Below are 22,828 nucleotides of genomic sequence, written 5' to 3' on the forward strand. Positions count from 1 at the left end.
CAGTTATGAGGTTTGGCCAAAATCACTTGTTGATAGCTATAAAAGCTGAAGCTTTTGGTGAAGCTTGGGGCTCTCTGAAAATTTGAGTCTTTGCTACACAGATAGTTCTGGATCCTTCATACAAAAGATCACCTTAAAAGGTTTCTCACCAGCCTAATTCATAACTACTTATAAGCCTTAAAATGTTTTGATGATGGACTTTGGTTGGACATGGTTGGATATGTAATAAAAATTAAAGTTGGATTCCTCACACTACCACTATAAAACAGCTAACTATACGGTATTACATTAATAATACATTACATTTAGAAAGCAGATTATATGATCTATGTACAGTATATTTCATTGCTCGCTTAAAATATTCATGCATGGAGGAAAGAAAGAACATAGGGCATACACCACACTGTTTATAGTGTTATTCTGGAAAATGAAAGTACGAGTGTACTTCTCTTCTTTTTTTTTTTTGTTCTGTATTTTGTAAGCATTGGTTAATAAACATTTATATTATTTTGGGGAAAAGAGGAAAGTGTTTAAGATTTGGCTTTCAAAACTATAAAATTGAAAAGGTTGAGATCTATTGAATCTGTCTTATAGGTTAAAAGTCTAGACTGTGTTATTTACTATGGTGGCTTCAAGTAGTTATTTTAAATTATATTTTAATTAATTCAATTCTTCAGTCGTGCCAGACATAGATACTCCCCCACAGCCACCTTTCCCTCATCCCTGGACGTTCCCAGTGGGCAGTGAGGTACCACACTCTGCCCCAGTCACCAGGAATGGAAGATGGGCTGGTGCTCACTGGCACTGGGATGGGCACCTGGCCCTCGCCGTGGACACTGAGAGACTCCTTGTCACCAGTACCTCTTATAGGCCTCACTAACTGGTGGGCTCATGAGCAGGGACACTTTCCTGTAGCCATTCAGCTAGTCAGTACAGAGCAAGAACCCATTCCTAACAGGTAGCTCCTCTCTTACCTTTGTGTCACTGCTCTCCTTGTCTCCAGGAAACTCACGCTTCAGGAGGAATATTCAATTCAATCGAATTTATAGTATAATGTACCCCTGATCAAGGGGTGAACATGCCTAACCAAGGTAGAAAAGTTCCACCTCTCCGGACCCAAGGGTGTCACAGATGACAAACAGAAAAGCATCCTGGGTACAGCGACAACACAAGGAAGTGACCAGTCTGTTCTTGGAAAATCATAAATGCTCCACACTGCATATGTTTGAACCAGGCCTTGTTCATCCAATTCACAAGCCAACATTTTTTTCCATTATTCCCAGTTTTTCTAAGACTCCTAGAGAGGCCAGACCCCATTTTAGAAATGCAGTTAATCCCTGACAAAAATACTGCTCTTACTTCATGTGGAATAGTTAGATATGTTCAACTCTCTGCGTGTGGACTGATTTTCTTATTTTCAGGCTGGATCCATAAATGTAAAATAACTTTAAATCCTCAAATGTAACAAAATAAACTGTGATTTTCAAGTTTAGTCATCCGTTTTGTTTTTGACTGTATGAGAGAAAATTTTAAAATGTGAGTAAACAGTTATTTTTCAGCCAGTTGTTTTGAAAACATTTAAATGTAGGTTAAGAACTTGGAGCTCCTTATTCATGAATGAATACTGTCCCTGTATTTTAACAGATGCAATGCTCTTGGTGGCAGAGCGACTGGAAGGGCCATTCAACATTGAGTCGGTCATGGACCCCATAGATGTCAAGATTTCTGAAGCCATTATGAACATGCAGGAAAACAGCATGCAGGTGTCTGCAAAGGTATTTGCATTAATAATGTACCTATTAATGTCTGTACATAATAGAAGTGTGGTAACCTAAAACTGAAGTAAGGAGATATGTCAGCTGGGATTATAAATTCTAATATGCTGCCAGTGAGCTTTTCCTGTCGAGCCATAGATTTGCTACTTCGTTAAAAATGTCTAACAAAATGGCATTGAGCTGGGAAGCAATTTTTTACTTCAAAACTACTCAATCATGACCAAATTATTGGCTGCCTAAAAGTTTTCTCGAGCCCCAAGTATGCTGACTAATCCCTCACATTTGTGAGCAATTTTCTTTTTCAATGTTTGAAATTTCTGCACACCTTCCCTTAGTGTTCTTTCTAGTAACTTCTAATTATATCATCAGCTGTGTAGACAAAGTGCACATTCTATATATTCAATTGGAAATAATTCAACATCCCATCTGACTTCCTTTTGCAACCACAGTATAACATTCATTAATGAATCTTCAGGGGCAAATGCTCCTTCGTATAGAGTCAAGCACTTGTTAAAAAGCCAAAAGTAGCACATTTTCATAAATCATATGAGACAGAGCTCCTAGGCTTGCAGCTGCAAAACACAAATAGCAGGTGCACGGTTTTTATTTGTCTCCACCCCGTTGAAGACAAACAGGACCAGCCTGAAGCAAAAGTGAGAAGTTTGCAGTAGGTCTCTAGCCTCTTCCTTCATCACTCCATCTCTGCCACACGGATGGCTGCACAATGCCCTTCTGTTCTTTTCACTCCCTCCCTCCCGTGAAACACTAACCAAACCCATGTCAGTCCTTGAAACTTGGTGACTGAGTGATTGCATTTTAATTGAAAGTCATTCACACTAAAATATGTCAGGCAAGTGTTGCATGATTAGCTTCCTTCAATTTTTAAAATCCTTTGTGAAGGAGATTTCAAATATAATCAAGGAGGAGGGGAGAAATTACAGAGCTGAAAGAGAGCTATGGAATCTCACTAGGTCTCCCTGGCTGAGTGCGAATCTAACTAGGTCTGGGCTTTTAGGGTGGCCTGATAGGAAGTAGGGTAAGAATGAATCTGGCCTCGGTTTCTTTCTTTCTCTCTGGGAAATGGATGAGCTGAGAGCTTCATAGGCCTGTTTCTGGGCTTTAATGAGCTTGGGGTACCCTGTGAGAAGGAGGATGGTCTAAATTACCATCACCTGTTAGGGAAACAGCACGTCTGGGGGTTCCATGAAAGGCCATTTTCTTTCATTCCTGTAGAAAAAAATAGCAAGTCTCTGTTCCCCTCAAATCTATTGCCTAGAAACCAATTAATGTTGTTTTGACAGGCCACCTATCCCCAGCAGTGCTCAAGTAATTAGGGGATGAGGCAGTGGAAGTGCAAGATGGCTCTAGAAATAGGACACAAAACACACACACGGCAAAAGCATCTGCAGCGTGAGCCCATCACACACATCCTGGAAGTCATGGTCTGTTTCCATTGCTGTGTGCATGTGTGTTCAAACTCAAGCATTGCGGTTTTATTCTTTTCATCCACACGTTCTGCACATAGCCATTGAGAACCCAAGTGGCAGACAAGGTGCTAGGTCCTGCAGAAACAGGAGTGAACATGACACAGCTCCTGCCCTCATCAAATGCCCTTCTCAGTAAGAGACACAGACATTGAACAGATGGACAAGAACATAAGGAAATGAGCAGAATAAAATATCAGACAATAAGAGATAATGTGAACAAGCTCCTCCTCCCTGGACATATTTTGGCAGAACTTTCTGTCATTACGACAGAAAGTCTCTTTCCTTGAAAGAAATCAAGGAAACTTGAACACATTTCCTCTAAAGGCAACTGCTTCCTAATTGATCTCCTGCCATCCTTTCTTAAATTCCTTCAAATCTGTCCTTCATCCAGCAGTCAAAGTATCTCCAAAATATAAACAAGATGATATCCCCAACTTTTCCTTTCAGCAGCAGCAGTTGCACCTAGAGTAGGGTCCAAACTCCTGTAAGAGTTCACATTTCCCAGCCTCTGCCTACCTGTGACCATGGGTTTTTGCCTCTTGGCCTTTGTGCACTGTACAGGCACATCGTTTTTCTCTCAGTTCCCTGAGTATACTCACAGCTTCCTCTGCCTATAATGTTTTCTACTCCTGCCCCCTGTCAGTAAGTCCCTCTTGAGATTCTCTATAATAGCAACTTCTCCCAGCGTCTCTTACAGATTTGGAAATACATATTGATATGTTTGGTGCTTGCTCCCCTGACTTCCCTGGCCTGACAATTCAAGTGGAATTGAGATTACCACTGAGCTGCTGAGAACCCGGAACTCAGCCCAGACCTTGACACATAGAAACTATAGCCAAACACTAGTTGAATTTTTCTTTAAGGAAATGCATTAGCAAGCTCACTCCAAAAATCTGTTAAGAAGTTAACCTATTTCAAAGATTCAATCATCTAGAGTATTCTTGCTAAAAAAAAAAATGTTTAACAGAAAAATTAAAATGTATATATTTATGGTGTATGTGATGTTTTAAATTATACATACATGGCAGAATGGCTGAATCAAGCTGTGTTAGCTTTTTGTCACTGTGTCCTTACATAATGTAATGGAGGAAAGGTTCACTTGAGCCCTTGGCTTCAGAGGATTCAGTTCATGGTCAGTAGGCTCTGTTACTTCTGGGTCTATGAGGAGGATGAACAGCAAGGTGGAGCGCATGTGGCAGAAAAGCTGCTTGCCTCATGGCAGACAGGAGGCGGAGAGAAAGGGTTCAGAGACAGGCAGTCCCAGTGACCAACTTCCTCCAAGACCCTGCCTTCTAACGTCTCTACAGTTTCCTAATATTGCCACAAGCTGGGGACCAAGCCTCCAACATATGAATGTTTGAGGACAAACATTTCAGATCCAAACCACAGCACAAGATAATTAGCATGCACATCATGCTTCATATACTTAGCATTTTGCTCTTGAGGTGCCAGCACTTTAAGTCTACTCCCCTAGTGATTTTCAAGCATACAATACATTGCTGTAGCTATAGTCCAAATCAAGCACTCTACCAGAAATTCACCAGTAGGTCACATAGACTATTACCAGAATGCAGATGACCTATTTTTGTGGAATTTGTCCAGCCACGTCTTAGTGCTTCTGCTATTCATTTAAAATGTACTTGAAGATGTCATTTTTAGGTGCAAATTTCCAATGATGAATGTCATTATGTTGTATACCTAAAATGTACCAATGATTAGAATGAATAATCGATAATGCAAAATAGGAAGAAAAGGTCCAAAGGGGTAGGGGTAGTGGGAGGGGCAGGGGAAAGGAAAGAAGGGAAAGGAAAAATAATGAGAAATGGAAAAAATGGAAATAAAGTCTTTGTAAATAGGGAAGGGTGGAGGGCGTGAAGGCAGGGCTAGGAATGGGGAAAAAATAAGAACCAAGATGCGTCATGTAAAGGTACAATTCCCAATGAGAAATGTAATTGTGTTGTATACCTACAATGTACCAATAAAAGAATTTAATAAAATAAATAAAATAAAATAGGAGGAGGAAATTAAAAAAAGAAAGAAAGAAAATGTCATTTTTTTGGTAAGAAATGTCAAAATCAAGAGTCCAAGTACTATAGGGCAAGTAACAGTACAGTCATATCAGGGGGATATGATATGAAAGGTCATAAGATGATAATACAAAAAACGTCCAGTGGATTAACACAAAAGAATGTAGTGGAGCCCAGTGTGGTGATGCCTGCTTGTAAACCCAGCACTGTGGAAAGCTGAGGCAGGAGGATGGAAAGTTTGAGCCCAGCCTGAGGAGACTGTGTCTCAAAATTTTTAAAAATAAATAATTAAACAGACTAGGGAGACAGCTCAGTGTAAAGGTCCTGAGTTTGATCCCCAGTACTGTAAAAAATATATATACTTTGTAGAATTTCCATATAGTAATGGGGATAGAGGGAGTTGAAGAGGAGAGAGAAGGATCAGTAGAGAAGAGAGAAGGCAGGGGGAAAAGAGAGCGAGAAGATAGCTCCAGAAAGCGTGGCCGGGAGTCTGTTCTGGAAGACAGCGAAGCGCCAAAGGCAGACAGCTTTTAATACCATGGAGAGGTAAAGATGGTTGAAATTTGGATAACTTTAATGGGAAACCCCAACACATTTGCTGGTGAAACAAATATGTTCTGAAAACAGGCTTTATATCATCAAAGGAACAGAATTTTCTCTTACATTTAGAAGTTCGTGGTTCCATTTTCCATGGAAGTCACATCCATGAGATCACACACCAACAGGAATCTAAAAACGTGGATTGTAGCGAAGAACTAGAATGTATCCTTTTTGCAGAAGGAATCCTCAGTCAGTGTTGATTGCAGCCTCCTTAAATCGAAAGTGCTGTATTTCCAGTTGGAGCACCTCTATCACTAGAGAGGACACCAACTTCTTCCAGGTGGGACTCAGGGAAGCCAGGAGCTGTTTCTTAGTTAGGGGCAGGATATCCTGCCGGTTGTAAAGCTTACACATGAACATGGCTTTGGGGATGTGACTGGCACCTCGTCCTTGAAAATCATTCATTTATTAAAGGCATTACTGATAGAAGCCCTTCCCAGAACTACTTAAAAGCCACAGTATTTACAGCTGCCAGCTCACATTTGTTGAGTGCTTACTGCCAAGGACTGTCCTAGGCGTTCCACACGGTTTATACTATATAGCGTTTGTAACTGTGCTGTGACGAGCTAGGTCTTTCCCCCCGGTTTGTGAATAAAGAAAGCAAAACTTAGAAAGGTTAGGTAACTTACCAAGGTTGTGTGATACAAAGGGTACACATCTTGAGATCCCTTTCTCAAAACACATGGGCTTTTTCCATGTTGCATAACAGGTGTAACATGTATTTTGTCATAAACATTACGGCCCTCATTAGAAACTCTAGATTTGTTTACCCTTTGTAACATTTATCCATTTTTGAAGAACTAGCATATTTAAAGTTTTTTGTTCTCTTTTAATCACCATTTAACAATGGTAGCCATCATGATTACCATTGGGTGAACACCTACTATATCTGTTCAATAAATATCCTACCATGTACTAAGCCCAAGGAGTACAATAGAGGATGAAACAATGTCCTTACTCTCCTGTCAGTCTTTTTCTAGATGCCTTATTTACATATTCATTTTAAATCCTTCCTGCACTCTTGCAAAGTATTCATTTCCTGGTTTATAAATAAGGACTGTTAAATGTAGACAGGTTAAGTAGTTAGCCTGAAGTAGCAGTGCTAAGATGGCAGCCCAGAATTGTTTGATCCAAAGAAAAAGATTTTGCCAACATGCCACACTGCTTGGGACCGGAAATGCATCAGCACCAGAGGAACCAGCTATCTAAGGAGCCTATTGCCTGCAACACATTACAAGGAGCCTGCTGGTAAGAACCAGAGGTAAAGTTCTTCAGACCCAGCCACACTTTCTACATTCACCATCTTCATGGTCTCCGTCAAAGACAGGGGAGAATCCTCAATATTCCACCTTCTCCGACCCAAATAAAAGCACGTTTGACAAGTTGGAAATTATCCAAGTGAAGTGCAAAAACCTCACTGATTCTGAATTTCAGATGTGTTGATAATCTATCCTATCAGAGAAGATGAAACGGATCTCACTAGATATCATTTAACTATATTAGAGTAGTTTCAAACCTAATCCAGGAAGAGATGGGTTTGTCAGATACAATCTAAATTAAGAAAGAAGACTTATTAAATTCCAATTGAAAATATCCCTTCAATTAATATTTCTTGCAGACAAGGGTAGGACCCATTAGAGAAGAGGAGAACAGCCTTCAGGTACTTAATTTCCTCTAGATAATTCTTCCTGAATGTACAGCTCAAATGAAAATGAAAAAAACCTGAGAGAGCAGAAAAGAGAATGTAATGATTTCTGTCTCTAGCTACTGTGTCTCAGTTTCCTCGCCTGTGAAATGAGGACTTGTTTATCTACATATCCCGCTTCCAGTCAACTCTTGAAGTGTACAGGTTACTTTGTCCAGTGTCCAGATCTTTTTTCCCTATGTCTTTTTCCTATCAAAACATGTAGGTATAGGGGCCGGGGATTTAGCTCAGTGGTTTCGCTGCCTGCTGTGCAAGCTCAAGGACCTGAGTTCGATCCCCGGTACCCAAAAAAAAAAAAAAATCCAGGTAAAAATAATATCTCCAGTATTCAGATGGAGATAATATCTTCTTTCAGATATGAGGACATTGTTTAGAATTTAATTCAAGCAAATAGAGTTTTATTCCAATTATATTTATCTTTCTCTTCTGTGGGCCACTGTATTGCTCATGCTGTTCTTAAAACAGTGAGCTTACTATTGTTTGTATTGTGGTTGATTTTGTTCTTACTTTTTTCTGCCCAGGATAATAAGCAATTTGAGGACAAAAGTTACATTGCATTCATTCTTACATTCTGTAAAGAGCCTTTCTAACATCTAATTTTATACATGAAAAACACAATATATTTTTTCTGAGTTGAACTCAGAACATGAAAATATAATGCCAGAAAGATTTCAGTGATAAAGAAGAGCAAATACCTTAAAATGTACTTGAAGTTAGTCTAGGATTCTTTAGGCTAGCACAGCAATTACAGAGTCAGATTTTGACATCAGACTAACCCGAGGTCTGGTTGCTACTAGTTGCAAGATTTGGGACAAATTATTTATCTATTTAAACTCAAATAATCCACATTTAAAATGAGGACTTAAAAAGTATCTACTTATAGGGTTGACTGAGCACACAGTAGTACAGTGATATAATGCATTAAATACTTAGCATGGAATATGTCAAATCAAAGCCACTCATAAATGTTGGGTCTTAGCTATTATTATTGAAAACATCCATGTTATACAATCTCTAAAGAGCACTGATTCTATGGCCTTGCTTCATCCAAGAGTCTGTGGGATTGTTTTAATATCCAAGATCTGAAGATAACATGGCATTTAATACCATGCACTTGCGGTGTTATTTTCAATGCCAGATTATCTCTTTGTGAAAGACATGATTCTATATAAATATCTAATAAGATATTTAATAAATATCTAGGAAGCCTCCAGGGAAGACCTGAGTTGCTGGCGATTATGTCAATAACCCAGCCATGTGTGCCTGTTGGCCATACCAACACTACCCCCTGCAAAGAGAATTAGGGTAATTTCAGCAGCCTCTGCCCAATGCCACATTTTTCTTTATGGGGGAAAAATGTGGCCTGCTCCATTGATAGGTGGTTTGGCCCCTTCTGCCTGGTCACTGAGAAAAAAGCAAATGGCCATATGATTTATAAAGCTTTAGGTTCCGTTTCTACTTCTTTAGTTTTGTATTCAAAGGAAATGTGCCCTCTCAATATTCTAGAGTTGTGGTGTCTTCTCTGGCTTTTTCATATTCAAAGTTTACATTCAACCCATCACTTATTACATATAACATTCTACCAAGAAAATAGTAACCTTGAAACATTTCCTATTCTTTGATTTCTTCAACACTGTGCAGAAAATCAGGCTCTGTTCTATTCCTGTTTGTAACCAGGTTAGATCTTTCAGATATATGTAGGGGGCAGGGAAAAGACACGTTTCTTTGTAATGTAAAGTGAAAGTTAGAGAAAAATGCTTATAACACACTCATAGGAAATGCATCCAAAGAAGCTAGCTTTAACTTTCCTTCTATGTAAAAGAGATTAAAATTTTTTTTCTCCTCTCCACCATAAAGGAAAACTTCTGATTATCTCTAACCTTTGGAGATTTATCTTGAGATCTTCTTTCACTTTAGGGGAAAAGATGAGAAGCTTATATTTAATGTAGTCTATTCAAGAATAGATGATTGAAATTCAATTTCTTTTTTAACACCCTGTTCTTAGGAAAAACAGAAAGTACTTTCCTTGTCTCCTGAAAGTTTTCTAGCAACTTCTTCCTGCCTTAAAGAGAATTTCCATGGGCCTATGCATTTCATAGGCAGCGCATTATTGTGTTTAGAGAACTTCAAGAGGCCTCTCTGCCCAGTCTCACAAGTACATCCTCTTATCCCCAGTTCTGAGCACTTCCTTCTACTCAGGAAGCTGTGACCACACCATGATATAATATCCCCATTTTACAGACGCAGTCCACACGAATAATCTCAAGGACATAGATAACAATAAAAAGGGAACGTAAAAAAATTAAGAAATGTTATGTACCAACTCCCAATGATGAATGTAACCATCCTATAATGCAAGTACATACTAATAGAAATAAAGAAATTAAAAAGGAATTACTGAGTATGTGCTACCTTTGTTTATAAAGTAATTTATACAACTCTAAATTTATACAATTTCATTTTTAATAATTGCTATGCTTAACAACTGACTTGCAAAAATTCCTGAAAATGTCACAGGTGATCTCATGAGGTAGTAAGAGCCAGTTCCAGCCCCACACTGCTAATCCAGAAAGCTTCCTAAACTCTCCAGCCTGGGTCACTTTCCCCTCTTGGGGGTTCCCATTGCACACTTCACATCCTAATTGTCTAATTTCTATTCAGAACTCTCATGAGAGCAGGGACTCCTCTAATAAGCGTATCCTCAGCTCTTCTCTCTGGCCCTCTGACAGTACACAAATATTTGTTGAATCGTGGGCTGAACAAAGGACACAGAGCCAATCAGCTGTAATTTATGTATTTACTTATATTCTGCAAAGTGACCTAAAAGAACTACTTTAAACCTTATAAACAAAGAACTTATGAAATAATCATTTAGCCACGCGGAGTCATGGCTTTTTTTCTCTCCACCCAAAAGGGTGCTGCGTTCAGTTCCTTGAGACTCTTCCCTACTCACCATTTGGGAAAATATCAACATTTGTGCTTGAAAGGAATGCAAAACCTTCAAGGGAGTAAAAGGCTGCCTCTCAAGCCAATGGAAGGAATGTGCTTTTATTGAAGAAAAGATTTTAAGAAATACACGAGGCATCAGACAGATGTTTTGAAATCAAACTGTATAAGCATCAAAAGTAAATTTTTAAACCTTAAAACTGATGTGGTAGCTGGCTTTTGAAAATTGAAGCCCATGAAAAGTGGCCAAAATAAAACTTGACTTGATTCAGTCGTACCCAAAATTCTCTGAACAGAATCCTGAGCCCGTCCAAGGACCTACAGCTTGCCCGAGAAGTTGGCCAGGAGACCAGTGTAACTAGTCTCTAAGGAAAGAAAAGCATGAGTCAGGGAGAAAAGAAAAGGAGAGAAAAACCAGAGGAAGGGGGACAGAAGACAAGAGACGAAAGGAGAAGTGGGCGGGTGGAGTGAAAACCGCTGTCTTAGAAGGTGAGCCATAAAGGAAACAGGATAAAAAGAAAGGCCCTGGTAGTTAAAATCTCTGTTTCAAAAATAGAATGATTTTGTGACTAAAGAAGTCACAATCAAAATGTTTTAAGTTTGTATTCAAGAAAACACTTCTTAGGATATTAGCAGAAAGCTGGTAGGAACCAGAAAAAAAAATGTATGCAAACTTGAACCGTAGAGTATGAGTTTAATATTGTACAGTGGGAATGATGTAGCTCTTCTTGTTACTGATTAATTGAAATTTTTAAAAAAATTTGTTTTTGGTTTTTTTGGGGTTTTGCTTTTGTTTTTTTTGGTACCAGGGATTGAACTCTGGACCTTGCGCTTGTGAGGAAGGCAGCAGCACCACTGAGCTAAATCCCTGGCCCCCAAAAGTATTTTAAGTTATTCACATTTTTAAATTTTTTATTAGTATATGTCTGTGATACATGATAAAATATATTCATGGTAGGGATTTGGGACATATATATATCTCATCTTGATTCTTTTTATTTCTCCTCTCGCCTGTCTCTACCTACCCTCCTACCCGCTTCCCATCGTCACAAACTCCCGCACACGTATCCTAGTCACCACCTCCACTTTGAGAAAGGGCCCCCAGCTTAGTGCTGATGTTAGACAATGGGATCCAACTGCTGCAATGTACAGGCGCTACTGTTTGCCATTTCGACCAGGTGAGGCTCTGAAAAACGATGGCTTGGTAGAGTCCAAGTTATCTGCCCCTTTGACCTAAATTACAGCCATTTCCTGAGCTCTGAGCCCAGTTACAGTCATCTCCCCAATGGGTGCTTTCCCTTTCTGCAGTTTTAGTTACCAATCGTCACCTGCTTTCCAAAGACATTAAATGGAAAATTCCAGATGTAAACAATTTATGAGTTTTAAATTTCACACCATTCTGAGTCGCATGATGAAATCTCAAGCTGTCCCTCTCCACAATGCCCGGAACGTGAGTCATCCCCTTGCACAGCGTGTTTATATTGCCACCCATTAGTTCCTTAGCCTCTGTCTTGATTATCCAAGAGACTGTTGACATCATGGTGCTTGTGTTCAGATACTTCTTGTTTTACTTCATAATACTCAAGAGCAGTGATGCTGACCGTTTAGATATGCCACACAGAAGGCATAAAGTGGTTCCTTTCAGTGAAAAGGTGAGAGTTTATCATGATCATCTCTGTATAGGAAAAAGCAATACATTTGAGCTTCAGCACTATGTGTCTGCAGTTTCAGGGATCCACTGGGGTTCCTGGCACACATCCTCCTCACGTGAGGGAGCTTATTGAATTTCTAGTACCTGCGGCTCTTTGCTTCTCCCAGCCCATCCATTTCGTGTGTGAGGCCCTCTTCTTTTTAACTGACTTATCAATGTGATGAGTAATTATCATGAAAATGATTAAGAGATGGGGAGATTTTTGTTCTCATTATCAGTCTAAGCAAAGTTCTTGATTTGGCTTTGCTTCAGTTTGGCACAGTTAATGGAGTTAAGGAGATAGCAAATGATTTTTTTCAACATGGATGCATGATTCATTGTGTTTTCTTAAGTCTGAGGAGAAGTGTTCAGCCTAGAATTTGAAGAGATAATTAGTTATTTGAGATAAAGTACATAAGACACATAGCATAGAGACTTGTCTGTCCTAGACAGTCAATATGTGTTTATTCTCTTTTCTTTCTTATCACAAATATCCACATGCTAATTGTTTTGAATAGATATTTGCAAATGGGGAAGTTATAACTAAAAAATTTATAATCTTTCATTGCCAAGTTTTCAAAACACATGCTATGTGCTGGGAGCTCTTATAGATTCTGGGGTACAATGATAAACAAAATGTACAAAACCCTATTCCACATGGAGCATAAGTCATTCATCCATAGCTATATATGACCCATAGATTTGATTTATTGCTCAATATTATCTTCTTTAATTGTAGATTACTTCAGGTAAAATAGTACAACTTTATTCTTCATTTTTTCAATGTCTTTTCTGTGCACTGTATCATTTTATCTTTGCAATAACCTTGAAACTTGGAGAAAATATGTTATCCCAATGTCTCACATGTGTAAGGAAAGGGTGAAACTAGTGTGCCGAACTTTTAGACTTGCTCATGACTCTTTCTGTGGTCTGAATGTCACCCAAGATTCATAGTAGAAGCCTAACCCACAAGTTGATACTATTTAGAGGTGCAGACTTTAGGAGGTAATTATGGTTTTAGTCCCTTATAAAAGATACCCGAGGGGACTTTGGGCCCTTTTTGCCCTCTGCTCTTCTGCTATGTAAGGTTACACAAGATTGTGCCATGTATGAGAGCAGATTCCTCACCAGACGCTGAATGCTAGTGCCTTGATCTTGTGTTTCTCAGCCTTCGAAACTATAAGAAATAAACTTCGGTTGTTTGTAAATAACTCCATCTAAGATCTTTTGTTCTAGCAACCCAAATGGATTGAAACACTTGTCCATTAACACTACAGCTTCTCTGGGGAAAATAATGATCTGGACAGATGATACACAGACCTGATTCAGATATGATAGCTTTTGTTTCCTAGGGTATAAGAGTGATAGGAATTCCCCAAGTATCATCTAGCAAATAGTTCAATCATTAACACTATAATATAAATTAGAATCTAATAAGTAAATAAACATCACTTAGTCTCAAAATATCTAGGCAGCATGAACTATTATCTACATTTAATATAAAATGTTAGCATTGCAAATTTCAAAATGGCACGAAGGAATAGCAGCATCTTTTCTACCATAGTAAGAACACATCGAGAAGAAAGTAGGAAGACAGAATTCTTTTTAAAAACACTGAAATTCATCTAGCTGCAGCCATTGCTTGTGAGATTGCCAGTAAAGTCTTTTGTGAATTTATAATCAAGCTACCAAAGACAATGTAGAGATAAAGAAGACAAAGAGATGCATGCCCGCCAAAAGTGCACACTATGTTGAACAAAAAGAAATACGTTAAGATTCTCTAATGTTTAGATTCTAAATACTTGTATTTAGGATCCTAAGACACAGCACTTAAACCTGTTAGCACCATACCTGCCTCTCCTCTCCATCCCTCCAAAACTACAAAAGGTCTCTTCATTCAGCACTTTCTATCTTAATGTTGGCTTCTTTAATCTCAGAATGCCAATATACTTCTGAGCCGTTATCTTAGTAATCCCCTTAAGAGACAGATTTTTTGTCTGTTAAATATCTTCCTGAAATTCACAGGGTTTTTTGAATCAGCTAGGTAAGAAAGCTAATTCCTTTGTACATCTGCAGCATTTGTCTACATTGGGGTTTCCAAATGCTTTCTAGAATTATCTAATTTTGCTTTTCAACATCCCTTGGAGAGAAACAGGCAGGGGGTAATATTGATTCTATTTTTTAAAGGGGGATAGCTAATGATTTATTTCACAATAAGTTGGCTTAACCTATACCTACATCTTCTAGAAACCTCTGTTCTATTGTAAAGAGAAGACATTTAGTGACTAAAATAGTATTCTGTCAAATTAAAGGTAGAAGAGGGTGGAAGGGTGTCGCACGTACATCTGAAGGGATGCAGTTCCACATGAGTCACTTCTCTCCTTGGCAGGTGACAACTACCTTCGAGATCTAGATCTCATCTCAAGTGGTGTTCTCTGGGATACCAGGCTTGTGCGAACCTTCTGGGGAAACTGTGACCAAATAATTTGAGAAAATACAAATAACATCCTCCCTTTTAGAGAGTCAGAACACGTGTATTTTTTCTAGCTAACATATTTTAAAAATATTTGTCTTGTGTCCTGTTAGTCTATTCCAGCTGCTACAACAAAATACCATAAACCGAGTGACGCAGAAACAAGAGTGCACCTCTTACATGGGCACTAATCCTAGCCATGAAGAGATTCTAATGATCTCTCAAAGATCCTGCCTTCTAATTCTACCACACTGGAGATTTCTCTTTAGGAATCTGTGGAGGACACACATAGTCAAACCATTGCACATGTATTAAGTGAATACAATAGAAATTGTTACTAGATCTGGATTCTTGGATCCGGAAGTGGTAGGAAGGAGACCAGATTCATAAAATACAGGCACAAGGGCTTTAATGGGGGGTCTGCATGAGCAAGAAGGGAGACATAGCTCAGACCCAGAACAAGTCAGAGCAGTGACCTCCCAAAGGAAAAAGGGTCCCTAATACTGGAAAAGTGCCCCCCTATTCCCATCCAGGTCCTCCATGTAAAACAAGGGGTCCAGACTTGTAGGGAGTGTGCAGGTCTGATGGTCACTCTCTGGATTGAGCTGCAGGCAGCTCCTTGGTCAGTTCTGACTACCACGCAGGATTACAGGAGTCGGACATATGCATCTATATTAGTTGGATAGTTTGTAGCTGCTGGGTTTTTAATTCTGGGGCTGCACACGAGCCCTGAGTTCCTGATGATGTCCTTGTTTTGTTCTGCTATGAACGTATAAAGCAGGAATAATCCCTCCCTCCGGGGCCCTTCCCTGCATTTAATCATTCTGTCCCCTTTTGGGTGGCCTCCAACTGTCTCATTATCTCTGTTAAGGGACTTTCAAGATAAGAGATTATTATGACAAATTTTTATGTGGATTTCCACCTGATTATAGAGCTCAGCACTGTCTCCAAAATAATTATGTCAGTATTTTCTTTGGTTTGGATCATAGACCCAGCAATCTCTGAAATGATCCTCAGAATCCAAACTAGATAACAGAAAGCCACTGGGCTGTGTTACTGACCTGTGTTCCACTGTAATTAACACCCTCTAAAGCAAACAACAATAAAAATGAAGTACTGAGTTTCTCTGTTAAGATGAAATATCTACCCAGAACACAAATATTCTTTTAGGGCATTCCATGTTCTTCTGATTAAACTTTAACCCAGACATCCAAATTCTTCCCAAAGAGCAGATTAAGAGGTTCTGTTAACTCTGTCAGTACCTGCCTTCAGGAAATCTCACCAAGATTTCTATTACTATTGTTTCCCCCTGGGCTTTAGACTTTGTAAAAGTCAGCTGTCATTTTCAAAGCAATCCAAAATAGCACACTCAACAGATCCCTGGAGCTTTGGAAATGTTAATGCCTTCCTGCAGCAGTGACCTTGCCGCAGGGAAATGATTTAGGCACTAGGGAGGAAGGAGCCCACTATCTTTATCGCACTGGTTTACACCATCAACTTTAGAAATTGTGTGAGACAAGAATAATCAATAGTGTGTTAGGAGCAATCTCGAGGAATGCCAAGACAAAGTGCTCCTGCTCTGCAAAATGCTGAGTTGAAGGAGAACTTTTGAATGCAACAAAAGAGAAATTAGCTGCAGTGGTAACGCAAAATGGATTGTGTCTCAAGATGGAATTTGTCTTTGGGGTGGCACTCAAAAGCTTTCTGCAAACTTTGGTGGGGTCACATAACATGCATGATGAAAAAAGCTTATTTTATAGCTAAGCAGCCAGGAATCAAAGAACAAAACCAGAACAAATGCATTGTAAATATACACATGCAAGCTAAGAATTAGCTCACATCAATAGTCCTGAAAAGTTTACAGAAAAAAAGCATCTAGAAGAATCATCTCTGTACAAATGTAAGAGAAATGTTCTCAAAATATTACTGAATTTTCTGTAAATCTAGGAAATATATTCTCTCTTGATAAGTGACAGAGTAGAAGGCTTGTAATGACAGTAAACGGGGTGCTTCCACAGCACTCTGAATGAAGCCCCTTTGAAAATAAACTGTCAACTCGGTCCCTAAGTTCATTACAATAAAATGTTTGATTTCCCAAAGCAACCCTAGTTGTGGCATGAAAGGCTGTCAACAACAAAATGAGAAGAAACTGTCATTAGATAGATTTGATCCATATTTGCTTGTCCTGTTTCCACACTCTTGCTCAGGAGTTAAGGGACTTTCAAGATAAGAGATTATTATGACAAATTTTTATGTGGATTTCCACCTGATTATAGAGCTAAGCACTGTCTCCAAAATAATTATGTCACTATTTTATTTTAATTATGTCAGTTTTCAAAGAATATTTCCAGTAAAAGGTTTTCCTTATTCAATGGGAGTCCCTTGAATTATTTGGCCAAATATGTTATATACATGAAATACACTCGACTAGCAACATGGATCCCAAATGGATGGTTATGAATACCAAATTTAAGTACCTGAAAGTGTCTAGGACATAATTTGTTCAATTCTGAAATCATGCTATGAGTTAGCTGTTATAATCCTCACTTTTTATTTGTTTTTGAGACAGGGTCTTGCTATGGAGCAAGCTGGCCTCAAACTTGAGACCTTCTTCCCTCAGTCTCCCCTTGACTCGGTCCCTTCAGTGCTGGGATTATAGGCATGCGCCATTATGCCCAGCTCTATAATCCCCATTTTTAATATTACCAATTCCTATTATTCGTTGTGGTTGCATTTTATAAAGTCAATGCAAACACTGAGTTATCAAACACTACCCATGATTCTCATGGGAAATATAGGTTTAGGCTCCTAGGAGGCACTGGTCCCAATATTCTGTCAGCCAATCACGATATAACCTTGTCCTATGTGTGTTTTGCCATAAAGACACCTTTTTGCATGTTTACCCAAAGCACATATTTTTTTTCCATGAGACAAACCACATTCTTATGCTCAGGAACACTAGACAGTACTTCGGGCCTATGCTGGAGAGGCAAGTAAACAGTAAAATCAAGAAGAAAAAAAAAACATGTGGTATTAAATAGATCACCAAAAGGACACTTGTTTATAACGTAGTATGAGAGCTGAAATTAGCAGACAGAGCCTCAGTATGTTCAACATCAGTTGGGAACGTGCCTCGGCCACCACTCAAACTTTTTTGCCACTTTGCCTACGTCTATGAAAGTACTATGAGTGTTGGTTTGTGGAGTAGGCAAATTCACAAATGGCAAATCTGCCATTAATAGGGATTGAGTACATATGGTAAAACTGAGAATCAGGGCATATGGTTGATCTTTCTATTGTATTAGTGGTTGTGTGTGTAAATACCGAAATTAGAGCTTATTGGAGGTAAGAATTCCATGAAAAATGTCAATATTGTGGCATTGCACCCACTGCATCATGATTTTCAGAGCAGATTCAATGCGTAACTTTCTTAACCTTTCAATGGTTCCGCCAGGTCTTCCAGGGATGTGGCCAGCCCAAACCTGCTCCAGGCCTCAGATCTGCCCGCTCAGCTCCTGAGAATTTTAACACACGTTTTAGGCCCTACAATCCTGAAGAAAGACCCACAACTGCTGCAGGCACAAGCTTGGACCGGCTGGTGAGTACTCTGGAATTGATGACTGCAGTGGGCGCCTTCTTTTACCAAGGTCATTCATTCTTCAAAACAGGTCATAGGATTCTAAAAATGTGGGTTGAAAATTCATCTCATTCTTATATCTGCTCCTGTTCTTAATTAGAACACTGAAAAGTAATAAGATCTTTCTTTTAGAGCAGAATCGATTATTTAAGAAATCTTATAACTCTTAATCAACTGGTACAGTGACCAAATTTTCAACTACATATTTCTTCTGAAATATTAATTGGAAAACTGAATTGCCAGTTCTTTCAGAGATTTAATTACAATAGCATATTTCTTATTCATCTGCTTCAGTTCTTTTTTAAGGATGATTATTTATTCAATTATGATATAATGTTACTTTATTATGACTTTTTATATGCAAAGTTTCCTATTAGAAAGTCTCTGCCAAGAAATCTCAATTACTACATTTTTTTTTCTTTATCTGCCTTTAAAAAGTTAGAGTCTTTAGAAATAGTCACCTGTGAGCCATGTAAATGTGTGTCGGGACTGAATGGTCCCGATCACCAGAACAATTTGGAGAATACAACTATAAACATAGTAAACAGGATTTTTTTCAAATGTGTTTTCAAAACCAATTTTGGCGTCAAAAATTAAAAACTCATAATTTCAAAGAAATCCTGCCTGATTATATTTAATTCAATTCCTTCAATTTATAGTACTATAAACAATTTATATACCTGTAACTATTAGTGTTGCTAATGTTGCTTTGCCAATTATCTTGATGTAAAATTAACAGATTAAAAACCTCAAGGTCATAAAACATTTGAACCATATCTGATTGTGTCCTATAAACTCAGATCTCAAAGGTTGCCAGTTATAAAAATACTTTTATTAGTCACTGTTATAAATGACTTTATGATTTGAGTTAATATCTTTCTACAGTGTAGAACTCATAAGATTAAATTGGTTGCGTTTGGCCTCTATGTAAATACATCTCAGAATTTCTGTCTATAAAAAAACCTCACGTACTTACAACATAAAGTCTATCTGTGAAGTCTCAGAATGACAGTGTAAAGGGGTAACAGTAGTAGTTAATTGCTAAATTATGTTATAAATTTATTACCATTTATTAACAAAATCCCTTCAGTGTAGCTTTTGGAAATGTTATCAGTTGTAATTGCTTCAACTTTCTATTTTACCTTGCTTATATCTGTTTCCTGTCAGTTTCAGGAAAAGTTTAAATTAATTACTCATCATTTTTCTTTTAAACAACTAATTAGATTGGGCCAAACAACAAGCCAGCTGTTTTAAAGAATGATGATTTTCTTTAGATTTCACTGTTTGGGTTCTGCTTTACAGATTGGTTTGTATATCTTTCTAACTAGCAGCATAGATGGTGAGCTTAGGTTTATTCCTATCCCCCTCCATTTTTGTTGGCTCTAACTTGGTATTTACAAGTGTTTAGACCTCTCAGGATTTTTGCAAAATCCAATTTAAGAACTGGAAAATAGTGAAAGATGAATAAATTTTAGAGATCTAATCTACAGCATTGTGCCTAGAGATAGAAATACTGTATTATACACTTAACAATGTGTTAAGAAAGTAGATCTCATGTTAAGTGTTATTATTATAATAAAATGAACTTAAAGAGAAGAACTGGGGTGGTTCATGCACCAAGTTGAAACTGCATTGAATTTGAACAATGAAATGATTATCTATGACTGACAACTAATTAACTTTTCCCCTTTGAAAGAGAAAAGTATAGTTTACTCTTTTCCCCAGGAGAAATAAACACCCACCCTTAAGCATGGGAAGTAGAACAAGAAAAATACGTTTATGTAGTTTAACACAATATAGATAAAACACACTTTGAGAATTTCATGTGATGTTTGAAATCTGACAGACATGAAACCGGAATTTGAACCTCTTATAGAGGAACTTAATTGGTAATCTTCAAAATACCCCCAAATAAAAGGATATTGAAAAGTACTGGCAGAAGGCAAACTGTTTGAGGATCTTCTATTTTAGTCACCCTCAAAATAGACATTTTAACCAATTTTTTCTAAAAATAATTGGTAACGGTTAATCATTTGATCACAGAACCAGTCTCAGCACGTAGGTATTCAAGCAACTTTATTCCAAAATAGCACGTAATGTTTATTTCCTCATAGATGTGACTTCAGGCTGTGTGAGAATGGCAGTTTTACTAATTTTTATTGAATTAAAATCCAGTTCCCTCCCAAATTCTGAGAATTAGCGATTTGTAATTCCCAGCCAGCACACACCCCACTGAAGCTCCTTTCCAGGGCTCTTATAAGGAGTGAGAGGCTCTCTTCGTGTCAGACAGAGATGTACCTCCGTGATTCTCAAGAAACATGAGCAGGGCCTGAAGCTAATGTCAGAGTCTCCATTTGCTCATTGGCTCCCCCAGGGCCTGCTTCCCTTCATGGGTCTGAGATGGTTCTGAGCAGTGAGGAGGTGGAGCCGCCGTCAGACACCGTCAGTTTCCAGGAGCAGTGGCAGTGAACTATCCAGGTGGACCTGGTATCCATTACAGCATATTGCAACTGTTTATGAACAAGGCTCATGTTACCTACTCCTGCTTTAATTTTCCCCTGAAAAGATGTTTCCTGAATATTTACAAGAGGCATGTGTCCCAGAAAAGGAGGATAATTGGAAAAGATTTCCCTTAATTTCTCTGTTTCAGCAAAGAAAATGCCTCAAAGGCCAGCATCAAAAGAATTCTCCAATCACCCTACCCCTTTTCCTAAATGAAAATAGCTATAAGGCTCATGGAGTGTTATTTCTTAGTGCCATTAAAATGAGTACCTGTGGTACTAACTTTAGGCTCTGTTGGTAAATGTTCTTACATCAATTGCTATTTTTTGTGAACTAGTAATTAAGGGGTTTGTTTTAGAAATAAAATTCCCTACCAAGCTACTGTTCAGGCTTATATAAAAGAATTGAAAAGAAAACTCTCTTTTAAATATGTCGATTCCATCATTTAACCTCTTAGTACATTTATAAGGAACTTGTAAATTCTTTTGTATCATGAGGAAACATTTCCATTTGGCCCTGGAAAGTCATATGGGCCTAAGACACAGTTGAGGTAACAGCAGCTGTCAAAAACTCTACCCTAAAGTGATTTTCATTATCCAAGAATGAATGGATGTATTCTTATAAATTCAGCTGCTGATGGAAATCCAACTCATCTGAAAATATCACAATCCTTCGCACCAAAAGTCATGATTTGTCAAGGAATCAGTGAACGTCATGGACTAATTCTGTTAATAGTCAAGGCTAGCTTTGTCTCTTTCTCTCCTTACCAATGCTCTATCCCAGCCGAAGATTAAAGATTTTTCAAATAGCTAGGCCAGAGGTGATTATTTACATTTAGGAGAGGTTGGTTCTCCTCCCTTTTTCTCAAATTTATACTCTGAATTCGCTTGAATAATTTGATAGAAAACTATCATTTTTTAGAAGAAAGTTCCAATTCACTGCAAGTAGAGAGTGGAAAAATGAATCAGCCCAAAGTAGCTCCATTTTTAAGATCTGAGCATACAGAGGTTTTGAATTATCCTCTCTAAAAGGCAATTAGTTGTACAGCTCAGAAAATTAGAGCACAGCGTGCCGGATAGCTCCCGAACACACTTGGGCAGGGGCTGTCTGTTACTTTACTCTTCCAGCTCTCATTAAAGCAAAAAAAAAAAAAAAAAAAAAAAAGCACATTAAATTGCGTCCCTTAGAGGAATAGAGTTTTTAAAAGTAAATTTTTTTTAAAAAAGCCAGATATAGGGCTGGGGATTTAGCTCAGTGGTTCCGCTGCCTGCCTTGGAAGCGCAACGACCTGAGTTCTATCCCCAGTACCAAAAAAAAAAAAAAAAAAAAAAGCCAGACATGAAAGTTAGCTCATCGAGTTGGCAGTGATTTGGACCAATAAGTTTATTCAGATTGTGTCGGTTTCTCTAATATTCCACTGGTCATTCTGGGGGTATTGGGGGTGGGGTGGGTAGAATGCCAACCTACCAAACTAACCTTTGTGCCTGTGCTGTGGTATTGTATATAGAATAATCTCTTTCTCTTTTTCCTTTGAATCTGTTTTCCTCTTGCTTCCCAGAGGACTGTGTGGAGGACAATGCAGCATAGTGTAAGCCTTGGTCTTCTTATTCTTCCTCTCATCCTCATTTGTCTCTGTATAGTCATTCTGGAAGGTTCCAAGAAACTCCACCTCCACGTTTCCTTTCCAAATTATCCAGAGTGCATTGAACACCACACATGGCCCACTTACTTAGTAGTTTCCTCTCTGCTTGGTATTTATGGTGAACAACCATTTTGGTATTCTCTCTCAATGGCCAAGTTTCCAAACTAATCTTTCTATAAGACGAGCTCATTTGGTGGCTGATTTAAATTCTACCCCAATGTTCAGACTATTGTTGTCTGCCTGAAAAACTAGCTCTTCCCTGATAGAATATATTGGGCTTTTCTTCTTGTGCCGAGCGAATAATTACCTCCTAATAATGAGAGTGAACCAACATCAGCTCTCAT

The 22,828-nt window shown here is 38.4% G+C and overlaps 1 protein-coding gene across 5 annotated transcripts in view; it reads left to right on the forward strand.

Annotated features, from left to right (window-relative positions):
* Gpc6 (glypican 6) overlaps positions 1-22,828 on the forward strand; it is a 1,085,538-nt gene that overhangs the window by 980,350 nt on the left and 82,360 nt on the right. For 4 of the 5 annotated variants that reach the window (XM_004870814.4, XM_087193031.1, XM_087193032.1 and 1 more), the window contains 3 exons: positions 1,645-1,775; positions 18,158-18,301; positions 22,401-22,430. In XM_004870814.4, the coding sequence (XP_004870871.1) occupies positions 1,645-1,775; positions 18,158-18,301; positions 22,401-22,430 (305 nt within the window). The remainder of the gene's footprint in view (positions 1-1,644; positions 1,776-18,157; positions 18,302-22,400; positions 22,431-22,828) is intronic. The other variant, XM_004870815.4, reaches the window with a different exon arrangement.

Source organism: Heterocephalus glaber, unplaced genomic scaffold (genome assembly GCF_053883595.1).
Source record: "Heterocephalus glaber isolate CG9 unplaced genomic scaffold, H.glaber_assembly_v1.0 deba00001577, whole genome shotgun sequence".
Taxonomy (NCBI): domain Eukaryota; kingdom Metazoa; phylum Chordata; class Mammalia; order Rodentia; family Bathyergidae; genus Heterocephalus; species Heterocephalus glaber.